Below are 17,892 nucleotides of genomic sequence, written 5' to 3' on the forward strand. Positions count from 1 at the left end.
CTTTGTGTGTCAAGTTGTTCAACGACATTCCGGTGTCAAAATACCCCGGTGACGGAATGCGAATAGCGTCTGTTGTATCCACGGCAACCAGGACTCTCTAATACTGCACACCTGGATTGGATAAAAATTCACTGAAACTGAGCATTGTTTTTACTTATTTGCTAATGTAAGGGGCGTTTGATGTTTCAAGAAAAAACATCTATGTCGCCTATATGCCCGACTAAGGGTATTTAATGAAGCAAAAATCGTATTTCAGCCCATCAAAATCAACTTTCTACTGCTAGTTTGCGATGCTGGAGGAAGGGTAAGAGACATTTGACTTGTCTTTCTTTAACTGCCAAACAAGGACAGCTTAGTTCAACCGCTTCCTTTAGCCAAACGTAAATAGTCTGGCTAGCCCTCTTATCACAGAAGCTAGCAGTGGTGGAAGAAGTAGGCTACTCAGATCCAAATCTTACTTAAGTAGGGCCTAAAAGTAATAATGTATTAGCATCAAAATATACTTATAGTATCAAACGTAAAAGTAGGTTAACGTTACTTACTTATGCAGAATGGCCCATTTCAGAATGATATATCACTGGATTATAATTAGTGATGCATTCATGTGTATCACTTGTTGCAGCTGGTAAAGGTGGAGCTCATTTTAATTACTCTCATGCAGCTTAACCTATAATAATATATCAGAATGTATTAGTTGATTCCTATCTTACTATTAATAATCCAATTCTGCAACTAAAGTTGTCAAATAAATGTAGGCTAGTAGAATAAAAAGTAAAATGTTTGCCTTTACAATGAATGTAGTGGAGTAGAAGTAGAAAGTAGCATAAAATGGAAATAACAAGTACCTTCAAATTGTACGTAAGTAGCGTACTTAAGTAAATGTACACCACCACTGTCTAAATGTCACTATGTGCCAAAAATGTCTGAAGTTGAATCACAGGTTACTCATGGGGAATGTTGAAAATGTCCAATCCAGTAAAAAAAGTGAGACAAGGAGAAAAATTGCCCCTGAAATCCAGAGGAATCAAGAGCAAGTAAGCCAAGTGACCTCCTCCTCACAGTCATTTAATAGTCTGTTACATAATTTAAAATGAATTCCCCTGATATGACAAAAACAAACCGCCTGATAACGCCTGTTTTCTAGGGCATCTCATGATCTCAGGAGGCTTCAGTCCCTGCTTGCCAAAAGCATTCCCAGACACGAGGTGAACAACAACAAAATGACGCCACTGAGGCAGCTCATATTTCTCTTTAGGTATGCGTGTATATTGTAGTATGAGACTCCCTGTGTTGCAGGTGGCAGCGTTGAGTCACAGTAAAGCACGCAGCAGTGGAGCCAGCAAATCTCAAGGCCTGCATACTCCAAAAGATACCAACAGACAGAGGAGTGAGAGCGACGTCACCACTGAAGCCTCTGAACTGGAAAAATTCAGGTTCTTCTTCCCTGGAAATTATAAATAAAATGTATAATCTTAAATAATTCCTCACCTATATTATACTATATATCACTGCCTTCACCTCATACATATCCTATGCTCTATCATAAGTTACCGTATTATGTTAAGTACCATTACTTGATCATATCATCAATCTGGTGTCACACTACTGCCTCTTTAAACACACCCCTGTCACTTTACCTTGTGATTTTTTTCTTCAAATATATCTTATTATTTCTTTCTTTTACTTTCTTTATTTATCTGTATTGTGTCTTTATCTGTAATATATCTTGTGTGGCTGCAACAACTGAATTTCCCTGCTGGAAATGAATAAAGGTTTTTCTTATGTTATCTTAAAATTCAACTGAAACTTTTTAAGACCACAAAAATACACAGTAATAATGCAGCTATAGTTCAATTTAAGCCTTTTCCTTAACTATAACTAAAGTTAACATGTCCATGTCCAAATTTCTCCGATACATTCACACACAATAATAATCTGCTGGGCTTCCTATACTGTCGTAGCAAGTTGATTTTGTTGAGTGCATACAAGTGTGTATATGTACGTGGGGCTGAGTTTTGTGTGATTTTTTCACTATTAGTGGAGATATAATTACAGTACAAAACAATATTTTTTTCTCTTTGAGAAATATATATCTTAAATTGTTTTTTTTTTTCATTCAACAAAAGAAGCCAAATATTAAATGGTGTCTAAACACAAGCAGATGTACAAGAACTTTACCCAAGTGAAATAGTCTGAAATTGGCAACATCTTGATTGAAATCAGGAACTATGTGATCAGAGAATAAATAAACAAGAGTATGAATCTGGACAGACATTGGGTGCCAACTTTCTGTTCTTGATTCAGACAGATTCTGATGCATTTCGGCTTGATAATCCAGCTCTATATGTAAAGTTGTCAAGAACTACAGAAGTTAATGGATTGTGTTTTTCGTGGCTGAGCATTCATTATAAGATTTCTTCCAAGAATCAAATACAGTCGGTACAATTGTGAAGCTAATTATATATATATATATATATGTTAATTATTCAGCATCACATACAGAGACCAAAGATGTTTCAGCAGCCACCCACTGCATAAACTCTTCTCTGACATCCTTGCATCTTTGGTCAAGAACAGACTCTGCAGGTAAAATATCTTTGAAATACTGCAGCTTTTCTGCTCTTGTCTCACACAAGGTTTACTGACAATGTTATTCCCTTTATAGTGAATGGATTGACCATGCACTACCTGAGTCTGTCCTAAGAGTTCTGATCTGCCTACGATTATTGATCAGAGATCCCTACCATCAGGTACAATTGAGATTTTTTTAATTATTGTTTATTATGTATTGTATGAATATCATAAAAATGCCTCTTTTACCTGCTTTCTTTTAGAAAATCCTCCATCAGCTCCAAGGCATCAATTTACTTGCCAGGGTAAATGCTCTTGAGGATAATTTTCACCTGCCTAAACAAGCTGTGTTTTGGGATTTATCCTCACATATCTCATGTCATCCTCACTGCTGCTCTATTTCTCTTTCAGTATATGGAGCATGTCACTGCCATGTACATATCTTGTGGCGAACAGGCGTTTGCTGTGCAGAAGCTGGTCACAATGACCTGTGAGTATTCTCAAGGCAATATCCAGACACACTATATGATAATGTGAGTCTTGTGTACATCCTCGTCAACACTGCCTTTGCTGATTGCTCTGCAGACATGTTTCAGAAGCTGTCTGCCGTCGAAGATCAAAGGGTCTGGGTCATCGAGAGCGGCGCTCACAGGGTGAGTGATAAGATAGGGTTATCTGTGATTATGTGCTGTTTGTTTTCAAATCATATTCATGTCTGAGAAAAAATATATGCCGTAACGGAAAGTTATTCCTGTTGGTGCACTGGAACTGGTCACTCACTACATGTTGTATATTGAATGCATTTGTGAAGGCTACAGCAGGGTCTTAATATATATATTTTGTATTGTTTGTATCATTGTTTGGATTTTGAATGTTTTTTTTTATTTTCACTGTTTAGTTATTATATTCCATTTCAGTTATTGTTTTATTTAGCACTGGGTCTTAAGGAGGACAATGTTGGCCAGTCTGTCCATCCAGCACCTTCCAACTCTCCACCAGTGGATATTAATTTTCCCTAGCTAATGAATCTTAATGTTTTTTGTCTCCCTTTGACCTTTTTTTCTAGCACCAACATCAGGCATAAAATTATACAACAAATATTACAATTGAATGCACAGATTGACATGCAATTTGTAAGGAAGGAAGTTCATGCTCCCCAGAGGATGAACCGTTTCCATTTTAGACACATTATGACCTTTCTTAGACAAGACCACCAACAGGCTGAAATATGACATTTACATACAAGAGATATCTCATAATCTAATTGACGGATTACAATTCAATTTGTCAAAAATATTGATCTTCAAACCCTTCAGTTTTTAACAATTTCTCTTGCAGTGTCACCCACATGACAAACTTGACATTTTAAGCTCTGTGGGAGCTGTAAGAATAGTAAGTGCCTGGATTGTGGCTCGCTCCATCCAATACTTGATACCGTGGGTGATAGTGAACATTGCAGCTTCCAGGGTGCAAATATTTACCCTAAGTTGTCAAATGAAGCATTGAAATCCCTGATGGAGAGTCATAGCAAATATTTTCTCTCTCTTTGTGAGATGTATGACCATATTAAGTCATGCTTTTGTTATAGCATGATGGTCAGTGAGTATCTCTGCTCTCATCTCAAATTCATCTACATTTAATGTACTTCTTTCCAAAGGCCATCCAGTCCTTAAATCTACACACATAATGACTCTGCACAACATATTTCACATTTTATTAGTGTTTTTTACAATTCATTTTACTAATCTGTGCAATGTTACAGTATATTATTAAGAATGGTGCAATATATTTATTATATGATGAATGTTGGCTGTTGAATGAATGTTGTTGTTTTTATGTTATGTAGGGATGTGTGCAATATAGTTTCATTTAAGCACAACTGGGAGGGGCTTATCTTATCTTTAAAGATTACCTTAAAAAGTTAAGTCTTTAAACTATTTCTACTTCTAGACACTGGTGAAGCTCCTCTCCACCACAGAAAGCAGTGTGCTGCTGGGAGCCCTGCTTGCACTCACCACTTTAGCTGAGAGGTAACCGCATACTTTATATAATGCATTAAATACATTTATGATTTCATCTGTTGTAAGCCATTTTTCTTCTGCAGCCCAGAATGCAAGGAGGAGATTGGCAAACTTCCCATAGTGGAGAACCTACTTGTAATACTGCAGGAATATGACCTGCTGTCAAAGAGGTATGAACTCACTAAATTGTTGATGTATTTGTCACAGTCAGATGAAATGTGTCTAAATTGTGGCAACCACCCTTCCTTCATTTGTGCTAATAAAAAACTAGACAAACAAATCAAGTTTCTGCATTTCGTCTAAGCACATCTCAGCTTATGTCGTTTTATCTGAAAATACAGACACATTGCTTTTGCAGGGATTGAACATAAGACACTTTGTATACCGAATAAGAAACTAATAATCCCCAATTTAAATGCAGCTAGAAAGCAATTTAAATAATTTAAAACAACATAAAAACAAGCAAGGCTAGACTGAACCTGCTGTGTCCTCCAGGATGAGTGCGGAGCTGCTGAGGCTCCTGTCCCCGGTGTGGCAGGTGAGGGACCAGCTGAGGGAGCTGGAGGGTCTGCCTGTGCTGCTGAGCCTGCTGTACGGCCAGCACCTGAAGCTGCTGTGGAGCGTCGCCTGGGTCCTGGTCCAGCTCTGCCAGGATCCCGACACCAGGACGGAGATCCGGAGCTGGGGCGGGGTGCAGCAGCTTCTCCGGCTGCTCGACAGGTTTGTGAGACTACGCGATAAAGTTGGGGGACTCACAAGAGACAGATTCAAAAAGAATGATCAAAATCAAACCACAGAGGCCAAGATACAGTATGCTGACTTTAAATCTCTAGTATAGTTCAGGTTTAAGAAACAATGGATCCTACATTTCTCGTAATGCAACCTGATAGCATTTTTCATTAGATTCATTAGTTAACTCAGCTTTGGAGACTTCAAATGTTTAGCAGAAAGCCTGCATTACAAACTGGGGTATGGAAAGACATCCACGTTTAACAGGCAGGGAAGGTCATACAAAAATAGGCTGTTGGTTCCATTATGGAAATTGTAGGATTCAGTGATTTTGGAGCCTCTGCAGCATACATTTTGACCATTCTTTTGTAAATCTGTCTCATGGGTCGCCCAACTTTATGGAATTACAACACTAAATGTCTGCAGTCGCTCAGAGTATTTAAGGGAAAATGGTTCCGATTTATACTGTCCCACACTATTATAACATTTACCGTGATATTTCTGTGGGATGTTAACTACTAGGTGCTGTGATTTCTGGCCTTCTAAAAATGTACCCTCAGTATTTTAACAACCAATGACGGAATTGACTAACCAGCATCTGTCTTGCTGGTTAGTTTCAGTTTTAAAGCTTAGTTTTTGGGCAACAAAAAAAAAAAAAAAAAAAGGCGTTATTTACATTTGTTGTTGACATACAAAATAACTCTCACAGTGACAGGCAGTACGTCTCTGACCGCTCGTCCATCGAGACGCTCTCCAGCGCCAATGCAGTCGGTCGCATCCAGAGAGAGCACATGAGAGAGGAGCTCAGCCCGCAGGAGGAGGTGGACAACACTATGGCCCTGCATTCAGGTCAGGGACTGTACAACTTACCGCATTTTCTTTAGGGTTTCTTGAGATGTAGAAATCACCCAGTAAGAGTTTGTGCTGTTAATACTGTAATGTAAGATGGTAAAAAAAAGGCTAGTGTGCTTGCCACTGCACAGTAACTTCTGCCCCCAGAGGAGTCTTATCAATTACTTAGAATGTAAACAGCTTTTTCCTGAAGTGAGACATGAGTTACTGTATCTATGATTTTGGAGGAAATGGTTGTAAAACAACACTATGAAATTAAACTAATTTGGGTAAAAGACCAACATTTTGTTATGGCTGTCCCAATAAGAATTTGCAGAAAAACTAAAAAAATTTTACAGTCTGGAGGTGTCAGTGTTTCCATTCTTTGGTCTTCCTGTGGTTTGGAGAGTGAGTTATTAATGTTTACCGCTGTTTATTGGACTGTCTGAGATTACAAGATTGCATGCATATGTTCTTAAATTAAGCCATATCCTTTTTAATCCCTTTTCCAGCCTGCTGCACAGTTCTGACTGAGCTTAGTCTGGATGACACATCTGCTCACCACATTGTGCAGGTAAGGAAAAGGTCCTTAGACGAAGAGCTGAACAGTTGAGAGGATTGGGCTGAATAAGTCCACCTTTATATGAAATTACAATATGTAAAACATTGCGTCAATTAATTTTGACATTCTTTTCATAGGAAAATGGGGTCTATATAATCGCAAAGTTGATTTTACCTCAAAACTCTGGAGCAAAGGTCACACCTTTGCAGGTATATGGCATTCATATATGCATTTAATTACATCATTATGTAGATGTAGATGTTGTTGCTACCTGAGAGTAACATATTTGTACATTTCTTTGCATATCGGCAGTGCTATGCGTTTCGAACCCTTCGGTTTCTCTTTAGCGTGGAAAGAAACAGACATCTGTTTAAAAGGTGATGTTACAACATATCTATTTTAGAAAAAAAAAAAAAAAAAACATACTTTAAGCTCATATCATGCATCAATCGTTTAAACGTGGCTACTGTTGGAAATCTGTTTTGGAGAAAAATCTCTTCAAAAGTTCTCTAATGCTGTTATGTAATGTCTTATCCATTTCAGACTCTTTCCCACAGACCTCTTTGAGTTGTTTATTGATGTTGGACATTATGTGCGGGACCTCGCGGCCTATGAGGGACTGCAAACCAAAGTTTCACTTTACACTGTAAGAGAACAGCTTCTGAATGGATTCAGCTGTTTATTAAGCTGGTTTTGGACTGCAAAATAAAATAAATATTACTGGGATTTGGGATAAATAAACTATGCAGATTGATGAGAAGGATTCTTTACCTTGCAAATGGATGGAATTCTGTCTGTTTTGTAATGCAGAAAGAGGAACTGGACAGTCTGAGAGAGAACATTGAGACTGTGGACCAGAACCGACCTCCCCTTAAAGTCATCAATGGTTACTCCATACTGGAACATCTGGGCACCGGCGCCTTTGGAAGCGTCTTCAAAGTACGACATACCAGGGCTGGGCAATATATCGATATTAGACTAGATATCGTCTTACATTTTGGATATCGTAATATGACAAGTGTTGTGTTCATGATTGTACAGGCTGCATTACAGTAGAGTGACATCATTTTCTGAGTTAACCAGACTGTTCTAGCTGTTCTATTATTTGCCTTTACCCACTTAGTCATTATATCCACATTGCTGATGATGATTTATCAAAAATCTCATTGTGTAAATATTTTGTAAAAGCACCATTAGTCAATCCTACAATATCGCCACAATATCGACATCGATGTATTTGGTCAAAAATATTGTGATATTTGATTTTCTCCATATCGCCTAGTTCTATACGACAAACATCCTTAAAACAGAAGAGTTGGTTTGGGTCAATTTAGCTTCTTTGTGACCTCATTTTAGGGTGCTTCAGGTGGTTCACATCAAGTGTCTTTGGTTCCAATAATTATACTCAATGACAGGTCCGAAAGCAGAGTGGCCAGAACCTCCTGGCCCTGAAGGAGGTGAACCTCCATAAGCCGGCATTTGGCAACGACAAGAAGTCCAGAGACAGTAACGTGGAGAAAATCATCTCTGAGCTCACGATCGTCAAAGAACAGGCACAAAGTTTACATTTTTAACCATTAAGAGTCAATTTTATTACACGCTCTCTGAACACGTTATATTTGTTGTTGTTTATGTTTCTTCCTCTCTAGATGACACACCCAAACATTGTTAAATACTACAAGACATTTTTGGAAGGTGAGGATTCATTATTTTTTTTACTGGCCTTAACCCTAACTATAATAAGGAAGGAATACAACAAATACTCCAATCTTACTGTTTGTTTTAGGTGACAAGCTGTACATCGTGATGGAGCTGATCGAGGGAGTGCCGCTGGCAGAACATTTGAACTCTCTGAAGGAGAAGCAGCAGACGTTCACAGAAGACAGAATTTGGAATATATTCATACAGGCAACAACAACTCTTGAACTTCACCTTTTTTGTGAAACAAACAACACTTTATTACATATTGGTAGTATAGGGATTTTGATTTTCCCAAGACATGTCTTGGGAAAGATCGGTTGCATTTCATTCCACATTTGCCGTAAAATGGTGGTGGAAGACTTTTATATAACGGAAAGTGTTAAATAACATCTAGTTTAAAATGAACACATTTGGAACATTTGTGTTGATGAAGGTCTACTTCAGCTCATTAGAGTGGAATGTGGGACCACATCAAACAAACAAAAAATGTGGAAACACTGAGGTACAAGACTGTTTGCTGCATATTCCTGGCACTACAAAAGATCTTTTTTTTTCATTCTCCTGCGGTTGTTAATTTCAGCCTGGCCTATAGCAGCAGGTTTTGGATAAAAGCCTTAAAGCTTTAGTGCGTAACTTTTTGATATGAATGAACGTCCGTTAAATTGTGCGTGGTCACGGAAGGCTTGTATCATGTGGACACGCCGACAGTGTTGTTGTCATTACTTAGAATTCCTCATGGGGGGGCGACAGAACTATAGCTTTAAATATAGTGTAAATTATTTCCATTGGCAATGGCCAGACATTTTTGTCTGAATAGAAACATCTCCGTCTCTCCAAAGTCTTTTTAATAACTAAATCACTAACTGATCTGTATCTTCTCCATGTTCCCCCAGATGTGTCTGGCATTGAGGTACCTGCACAAGGAAAAGAGAATAGTCCACCGCGATCTCACACCAAACAACATCATGCTGGGGGAAAAGGACAAAGTCACCATCAGTGAGTGTCAACAGTTGATCTCTCTCCCTGTCTTGTCCTATTAGAAAAGTTTAACCTGTGTCTTTCTTCTGTTTGAAGCTGACTTCGGCCTCGCGAAGCAGAAACAGGAGAACAGCAAGCTAACGTCAGTGGTCGGCACCATCCTTTACTCCTGGTGAGGAAATCCATTCTAAAAATCCAGCAGTTAGATTAGGTTACTTGGTCATTTTTAAGGGAACACTGAGGAGTTTTCATCAGGAATATTTCTTTCTCTTATTCTCATTGAATTCTAGATCTGTTGAAAACGTTTATCATTTTTCAAGACTGAGCATCATAAATGAAATTTAATTGTGGTCGATTGTATTGAGGGGGAGCAGATATCTCAAAAGCTGTCCAAATAAAACTATCTGCGTGGCTAGATAACACTAGAAGAAGGTGATAACATGTGTTTTGGGTGAACCAACCCTTTAAGGAAGTATGGCAGAGCTGTTTTTATGATTTTACAGCCTGTTAGCAACTTCGAGAAACAGCCGATACAGCAGCTCAAGAGTGTTTATGGTCCTGACAACAGCTGTGTGTGTGTGTGTGTGCTCTTGAGAGTGAGGACATATTTTGAAAGTCGAGACATGTTTTGCGGTCCTCACTTTGTCAATGAGCTGTTGTTTTAGGGTTGGTTAAGCAAATGCATTGGGGTGTTCCTCATAAGGTAACACATACAAACATTTGTGTGCCTGTTAGTCCAGAGGTGGTGAAGAACGAGCCGTACGGAGAGAGAGCTGACGTCTGGGCTTTGGGCTGCATCCTCTACCAGATGGCTACTTTACAGCCTCCATTCTACAGCAGTAACATGCTGTCACTGGCCAGCAAGGTCACACACACACACACACACACACACACACACACACACACACACACACACACACACTTATTGTTGCGTCTTATTCTGTGCTGGTAGATTGTCGAGGCCGTCTACGAGCCGATTGAAGAAGGAGCTTTCTCAGAGAGAGTCACAGACATGATCAGATGGTGAGACTTTTATATTTATATATAGGGTCTTTCAAAATAAAATAAAAATAACCAGTAGTTAAACTGAATCCTTAAAGTTGAAACTTTAGTGTAATTTGGACAGTAGCCTCAGCACCATTACACATATAAACAGGCTTTTATTGGCTCAGTTATTAATTTAAACTCACAAGTTAATTTATTAGTTTAGTTTAGAATAACTATTAAATAAAATCCAGCTCAAATAATGAACTTGCATACTTGTCTATGACATACATTTTATCCTATTTTTAGTATTATTTTTGTGGTTTCATTGTTACAGATTAAAAGTAATTCAGTAATAAAGTTCCTTTAATGTATTCATACATTACCATACTCTTTTATGGGATGTCCTGTCCAGGTGTTTGAGTCCAGATGCAGACCAGCGGCCGGACATTGTGGCCGTCAGCTCCAGGATATCCGACCTCATGATGAGGCTGATGGATGGCCTCTACACTTCCCAGAATGCACTGGAAAGAAGAGCAGAGAGAGACAGGAAACGAGCGCAGAAGTACTTCCTGGAGAAGCATAAAAGCAGGACGGACTGCTGTCACACAAACCTGTCTCAGGTGAATTGGATTTTGAAAATGAAAAAGGACATCTTTGAGGACTATTTCGATAAGATTTAGTGTTGTATAAAGAGATAACTAAGAACCTCTGTAGTAGTTGCAAATTAGTGATTAAATATGACGGTTGTAAATAATTTTTAGTATGTTCTGCAGGATTATAAAAAAGTACATGCTGCACTTTTTGCAGGAAAAATTCTTAATGAATACTGAATCTCCGACACCACGCTCTTCTGCAGCCTGCACTTCAAACCACAGCGAGCAGAATATCAGTCAAGGTGACTGTGTTTCATACTACACAGAATTTAACACAGACTGGGACAGATATGGAATCAAACATGATTACATGTTGTAAAAATGATTACGTGTTGTAAATAATTGTGTGCCTTTTTTAGATGATGCCTCAGATGGTGATGCTGAACCATGCAACACCAACATCGACACCACTGCCTTTACAGGAAAACACTACGGTTAGTTCCCGGTCGTATTCATCATGAGGTTGGGTAGCAGTTTTTAACTTAGGGATTTGAACCGACAGTTTTGTAGTAACACAGCCGGTCTTTTACAGCTCTTAAGTTTCCTTTATTGACTTCGGGTCACATTGACCCGTTTTAAAAAAAAATTATATCAGAAAATATGGGATGTAAAAATAAGCGCTGAAAATGTGTAGAAGAAAAATTAAAAAATTTAAAACGTTGGAAAAAGCAAAAACAAACTGTGAAAAAAAGGCGTGAAAAACGTCAAAAAAAAGGTTGAAGGGAAGACAACACAAGGGTTACATTTTTTTTTTTCAGATTGGTTGATTCACTGTTTGATTTCATCTTTTGGCTTGTTTTGTGTTGCTCAAAGGATTAAAATCCAGTGCTTGTTTTACACCTGACCACATTCAATCTGGGTAAGTGAAAAATCTCACATTACCCATTTCTGTATGGTTAGTGGGAAATGCATATTGTATCCTCATTTAGTCATGTAAAAAACAGTTATCTGTAAATGGAGGCCGCTGTTTGTTGATGCACTAACACTCAGATAAAAATAGTTTACTCATAGCTGCACAATTTCTTGACTTGCTTTTTTCGATTTTCCTCTCACCTCAGTGGGGATTATACTGCTGCAAAGATTAAACCAAGACCAGGTACATTTTCAACCTGATGGGAATGCTTAACACATAAACAACCCAAAGAGCAGACGTTCTAAACGTCTCTTATAAAATGTGTCTGTCCTGTTTATTAGCCTGTGTGTTTGTTTTCGCTCTCACCTCAGTGTCAGCAGGGATCTGTGTCTCCCAGAAGAAGGTTCGGCAGATTGATGATCCCATTCAGAGGCTCCTCGTGCAGTTGCACAAAATTATTTACATCACTCAGGTACAGTAATACAACTATTTATTGCTAGATCTTATCAAAGTTTAGTTTAACGCTGCAGACACATCTCACCAGTCCAAATACAGTCTATATCGATGACGTTTCATTTCCGGGATTGTTCAGGTGCCGCCGGAAATTCCGCCGGATGTCCCTAATTTTCGGCCGGATGTCTGTCACCTTTCACTTTTTTGTGTTGGCATTCTAAACTCTGGTGGATTTATGAGGACTATGGTTAACTGCTCCTCAGATCTCTGCAGGGTAAATCCAGACAGCTAGCTAGACTATCTGTCCAATCTGAGTTTTTTTGTTGCACGACTAAAACAACTTTTGAACGTACACGTTCCACCAAAACAAGTTCCTTCCCGAGGCTATTTTGCAGCGGCACCGTCCGGCACTTAGTGCCACCCAAGACGATTGTGATTGGTTTAAAGAAATGCCAATAAACTAGAGCACGTTTTTCTCCCATCCCGGAATGCTGTTTGGACTAGCCAGACCTTCCTCTGCAGCGCTGTGGAGGAAGGTCTGGCAATGCGAGACTAGTCCAAATATAGTAAAGAATTGAATTCTAAGAGGGTCAATCTTATGTAAAGGGTTTCGTGACTGTTTGACTCATAAATTCTGTTACAAATTCATCAAAAACTTGGCCATCAACATGCAAAACAGGCTGTTTTTCATCCTTACTTCAGGATAAGATAAGAAATGTTATCAACTTTGTCTTTTTTTCCCTTGTCCAGCTTCCACCAGCTCCACACCACAACATCAAACGACGGATCATTGAAAGATTTAAAAAGTCTCTGTTCCACTACGGGAGCGATCCATACAACCTCAAAGTGGAGCTCAGCAAGGTTTGTACAGTCGATTTACATTCCTCACGGCCAACAGTCCAAAACCCAAAGATGTATCATCATAGAAAAGCTTAAAAAAAAAAAAAGAAAAGAAAATGGTATAAACAATGTTTTTCTTTCGATTGAGTAATCGATTAATCGACTGATTAAAGTAATGTGTTCTCAAACTTAGTTGGAGTTCTGGCGGAGAACAGCCGTCGATGTTATTTTTTTTTAATTTTTACGTTATCCTTCCCTTGTCAGATTTATTGCGACTTAGCATGTAAGTGCCATGTTGATTATTAGAAAAAAGGGTATTCATATTTAAACTGGGGTTCCTCTTTTAATTATTAATGATGAAACAAACTGTACCATCCCAATGCTGTTACATTAGGCTAGTTTGAGATATTGGGGAAGATTGTTGAGGATCACCTTTCTGTTTCCTGTAGCTCATCCACTCCTCTCCAGAGCTGATGGAGTTAGGCTCAACCAGTTCAGACTGGTGGCCTTTGGTCCACCACTTCACAGGAGACACTGCTGACAGCACGGGTAAGACTTATGTCACAGCTTCAAACACTAAACATTGCAGGCGCTTTGGCAGATCTCCTCCTGCACAAACTCAAAGTGCATTGTGGTGCCTTCTGACCTTTTCATTTTTTCTGCTTCTGACAGGTGATGGGAATCTCAAAGATGGAGTCACATATCAGCAGATGCAGGTCAGTTTCTCTGAGAAGGCCATTAGCAGATGTTCATAATTTAACATGATTGATGATTTAAAACATAGGTTGTCAGTGAAGCCATTTTGGGAAATACGCCTATTCACTTTCTAGCTGAGAGTTAAGAGAAGAAGTTCGACACCACTATCATCCATAAATATTAAGCTACATCCAGGAGACTTTAGCTTAGCACAAAGACTGGAAGCGGGGGAAACGGCAAGCCACTGCTTCCAGAATCAGAATCAGAATCAGAAAGGGCTTTATTGCCAAGTACGTTGCACATACGAGGAATTTGTCATGGTGTTGTTGGAGCATGTCACACATACAAATATAAGAAGGATAAAAAGATATAAACAATATAAGTATAAACATATACACACAGTACGTATTAATAACGATAAAATAAATTTAAATAAATAGTAATGCTAATAAATAGTTCCAGCACATAACCCCCGTAAAACCACAGCTTACACTTTGGTTTTCACTTTAGATGCTGATTGTTACCTTTGGACAGCGCCAGGCTAACTGTTTTCCTCTGCTTCCAGGCTTTATGCTATGCTAAGCTAAGCTAAGCTAAGCTATCTGTCTGCAACTTCATATTTAAAGCGTAACTCTCGCCAAAATGCAACCTAGGGTCTTTTTGCGAATGTACCTGAGTCAAACTTTCGTTTAAAAGCATATTTAGGACGGAAGCATCACTTTTAAGATTTACCGTATTCTCATTTTTCGGTCAAATGGCCTTTTGAATGGGAGTGCTAGGGGCACTTTTATGCTAGCCTCAAAATAGCTATTTTTAGGGTCTCTACACATGAACTTGAGCATTGAGAACATTGTTTATGTACACAGTTTACTAAAAAGAAAGGTTTTAAGCAACTCACTGTAGCTCTTGTTCTTCTGGTCGCCGTCTATCGAGCCAGTCAAAAATAGTCGAGGGAGGAGAGTAAAGATGGAAAGCTCCTAAAGCTTAGTTCCATATAAATGCACGGATAATTTGTTGTTTTGTCGTTAGTGAAAAACAATATTGACCTTGTAGTTGAAAAAGGAGCCTCATATAAGAATGACATTTCCTCCTATGGAGTCCGTTCATTCGCATTCTGACATTGCCTATTTTTGACTGGGAAAATGGCGGATAGCGCAAACAACAACTGCTAACGTGAGTTGCTCAAAACCTTTTTTAGTAAACTCTGTGTAGCCAAACAATGTTCTCAATGCTCGAGTTCATGTGTAGAGACCCTGGTGATACTTCGAGCAAAGTTTCATGTTGTGTTGAGCCTTCTTAGTGTTTTAAAAATAGCTATTTTGAGGCTAGCATAAAAGTGCCCCTAGGACTCCCAATCAAAAGGCCATTTGACTGAAAAACAAAGATACGGTAAATCTTAAAAGTGGCGATTCCGTCCTAAATATGCTTTTAAACGAAAGTTTGACTCGGGTACATTCACAAAAAGACCCTAGGTTGTTTTGGCGAGAGTTACGCTTTAACTTACAATGAAAGTGGTATCAGTCTTCTCATCTCTCTTAGCAAAAAGTAAATATGCATATTAACTAAAATGTCAAACTATTCCTTCCATTTAATCAGGAATGAACAATATTTGTTCATTCCTGATTAAATGGAAGGAATTTCTTTAATATAAAATATTGTTTCAATACTATGGATATTTTTATTAATATGTAAGAGCAGGTGTCAACTTTGGTTTCTCCTGCTGAAGCTAGTATCTCATTTTGGAACAAAATCCAATCCAATTCAATCCAAATCCACTTCACGTCAGTCTGCCGGTGAAGTGATTTCCTGTACAAATGTTCCTTTTTTTATAGGGGATCATAGAGGAGCTGCTGGAGGAGAACAGCTACTATAAAAGCAACATACAGCAGGTGACATTTTACCATTCTGACAAAAGACAGACGCCTAAACTTCAGTCTTTACTCTTCAGTAAAAGCTGTAAAAACAGTTGTGATCACCTTTCCTAAGAGTTCACTCACCATGCAACTGAAATAATTTAAAGATTTAAATTTTTCTCGTGTGATATTGATTTTTGAAATGTGGTATGAGCTGTTAAAGGGTTAGAGAATTATTGGACTGACTGCTGTGAATGAAAGTTGGATTACTGTATGGTAAGACTTAAGATGCCAATTGATTGTCTTAAAATCTATACATTTATTTTCCACAGTAATAGCAAATCATTTCCTGATTACACTAAATTAAAAATGACCTGCTGTGGTTTAGATCATTGTAATCTTTGATGTGTTTTGTTAATTACAGGACAGCAGAGAAAAGAAATGAGCAAGAAAACAAGTGACTATGGTCCACATTCATCATCAGATGTCAGAAACAGCTGTAAAAACACATTTATTTTGCACCATTTGCATCAGCCTGAGTTCACAAAAATACTATATGTACTCTTCGAAATGTAATAACTTTAATTGAATCTTCTTAATACCCAATGTATAATTATTTTTCAAAATGTATGGGCACTTAAACTATTGAAAACTTAGCTTAGCTATTGTTGTGATAAGGCTGCTGACAGCACTGCAGGGCTGCAACGAACACTTGTTATTGATTGTGGTGATCATTTCCTCAGGGACCCATTTATTTATTTGGTCTATAAACAGTGAAAAATGTCTGTCACACTCTCCTAAAGCCCAACAATATTGAATGTTGCAGATCATTTGTCCGTCCATTTGACGTGACTGTGTAAATCTCCAAAGATAATTTAATATATGTACTTGTAACGGAGGGTAAACCCAATTATTATTTCTGTCAGTTCAGCCCAAGAGATCCTTCTCTAATCAAAGTGAACTGGCCTGTAACTTGCAAAAACAAACACAGAACCACTTTAACTCCAACACTATCCAGAGATTTTTTTTTATCTGTGGGGATCAGGCGCTCCGTTTTGTTTTTTCAGGTTTATCTGTCTCTAACATGTTCAATTCTCAGGACCAGACTCAGCGGTTTAAGGTTTGGCCTGTTTTAACAGGACTGCACATCACAGAATGTGTTTCAAATGGCCGTGAGCCAAAGCTGCAAAAGCTACAGTTCGTCAAGGAGCAGATAAGAAACCAAACCTTCACCCTTAAATTCAACATTCATTTTTAACCATATCACAATGTCTGCAGCTTCGGCAGACAGTGAAAAACAGGTCAATGTTTTGATTTTGATATTAACACGCTCTCTGAAATACTGTTATCATTTCCAATGTGAGTAACATCTAAAATATACTCCTTGTATGTAATTCTCTCAACGTTTGTCATTTTGAAGAGTGGAGGGCAGCTGAAGGAACACTTTATGCACTTTAAACAAAAGGGATTTGTCAGTATAATCTGTATAAGGAATATATATATATATATATATATATATATACTGTAAAATGATATATGAAATAAACTATTTAATGCAGACAATGTCCATCTGTGATCATTTATCACGTTAATATAAAGTTCAAGCATTTTGTCATTTGCTGTAAAGAAATGTTCCTTAAAAGTAATGACAATGTGTAAATTACTCCATTATAAGTAAAACAAGTAAAAGTACAGAAGTACTGCAGTAATAGCAAAATATACTTGTATTTAAAAGTACTCTTCCTGCAAAAAAATGTCCCCTGTGACCGATTTATTATTATAAACTTAACACAAAAGTAAGGAAATTTGTGTTTGGTAGATTATTTCTCTATGGTAACAATGCTTTTTGGCAATAAATCTTATACCGTTGGAAAGCCTGTTAAGTTCCCTTTCAAATGATGCCCCATTTGTAAGGAACATGCATTTGTGGGATGAGCAGCCTAAACAGGCTTTCCAACAGTATAAGATTTATTGCCAAAAAGCATTGTTACCACAGAGAAATAATTTACCAAACCCAAATTTCTTTACTTTTTGTCCTAAGTTTATATTTGATTGTTCAGATGCACCAATGCCTAAGCAACATTTTACTGTTGTAGCTGCTCAAGATGGAGCTAGTTTCAACTGTATAATAGAGTTCAGTCCAGTTGTTCCAACCTGGGGGTCA

General features: G+C 38.1%; 1 protein-coding gene across 4 annotated transcripts; it reads left to right on the forward strand.

The window, feature by feature from the left end:
• Positions 1–6: 6 nt before the first annotated feature.
• Positions 7–17,020, forward strand: nek10 (NIMA-related kinase 10). Of its 4 annotated transcripts, none has more exons than XM_036006124.1 (36): positions 7–304; positions 566–631; positions 930–1,034; positions 1,145–1,205; positions 1,297–1,433; positions 2,491–2,586; positions 2,666–2,750; positions 2,835–2,876; positions 2,983–3,061; positions 3,157–3,224; positions 4,522–4,601; positions 4,676–4,762; positions 5,088–5,312; positions 6,031–6,170; positions 6,665–6,726; positions 6,852–6,923; positions 7,027–7,091; positions 7,258–7,360; positions 7,525–7,653; positions 8,130–8,267; positions 8,364–8,409; positions 8,501–8,622; positions 9,309–9,411; positions 9,490–9,565; positions 10,129–10,258; positions 10,346–10,416; positions 10,793–11,000; positions 11,188–11,275; positions 11,393–11,467; positions 11,847–11,892; positions 12,092–12,129; positions 12,258–12,358; positions 13,090–13,200; positions 13,629–13,728; positions 13,852–13,895; positions 15,708–15,906. In XM_036006124.1, the coding sequence occupies exons 3-36, from the start codon at positions 955–957 to the stop codon at positions 15,858–15,860; spliced, it is 3,261 nt and encodes a 1,086-aa protein (XP_035862017.1). In that variant the 5' UTR covers positions 7–304; positions 566–631; positions 930–954; the 3' UTR covers positions 15,861–15,906. The 4 variants fall into 4 exon arrangements, with proteins under 4 accessions (XP_035862017.1, XP_031135254.1, XP_035862018.1 ...); XM_031279398.2 differs by lacking the exon at positions 566–631 and adding an exon at positions 16,153–17,020 and having other exon boundaries at positions 8–304; positions 15,708–15,764; XM_031279394.2 differs by lacking the exon at positions 566–631.
• The last annotated feature ends 872 nt before the right edge of the window (positions 17,021–17,892 follow it).

Source organism: Sander lucioperca, chromosome 10 (genome assembly GCF_008315115.2).
Source record: "Sander lucioperca isolate FBNREF2018 chromosome 10, SLUC_FBN_1.2, whole genome shotgun sequence".
In the NCBI taxonomy this organism is placed as follows: Eukaryota; Metazoa; Chordata; class Actinopteri; order Perciformes; family Percidae; genus Sander; species Sander lucioperca.

Bases quoted from the DNA above. Each gene is read 5' to 3' on its own strand.
- nek10 (XM_036006124.1), top strand. From the start codon at position 955: ATGTTGAAAATGTCCAATCCAGTAAAAAAAGTGAGACAAGGAGAAAAA. The intron at 6,924-7,026 runs GTATATGGCATT...GCATATCGGCAG, and splicing joins CAAAGGTCACACCTTTGCAG to TGCTATGCGTTTCGAACCCT. The intron at 9,566-10,128 runs GTGAGGAAATCC...TGTGCCTGTTAG, and splicing joins GGCACCATCCTTTACTCCTG to TCCAGAGGTGGTGAAGAACG.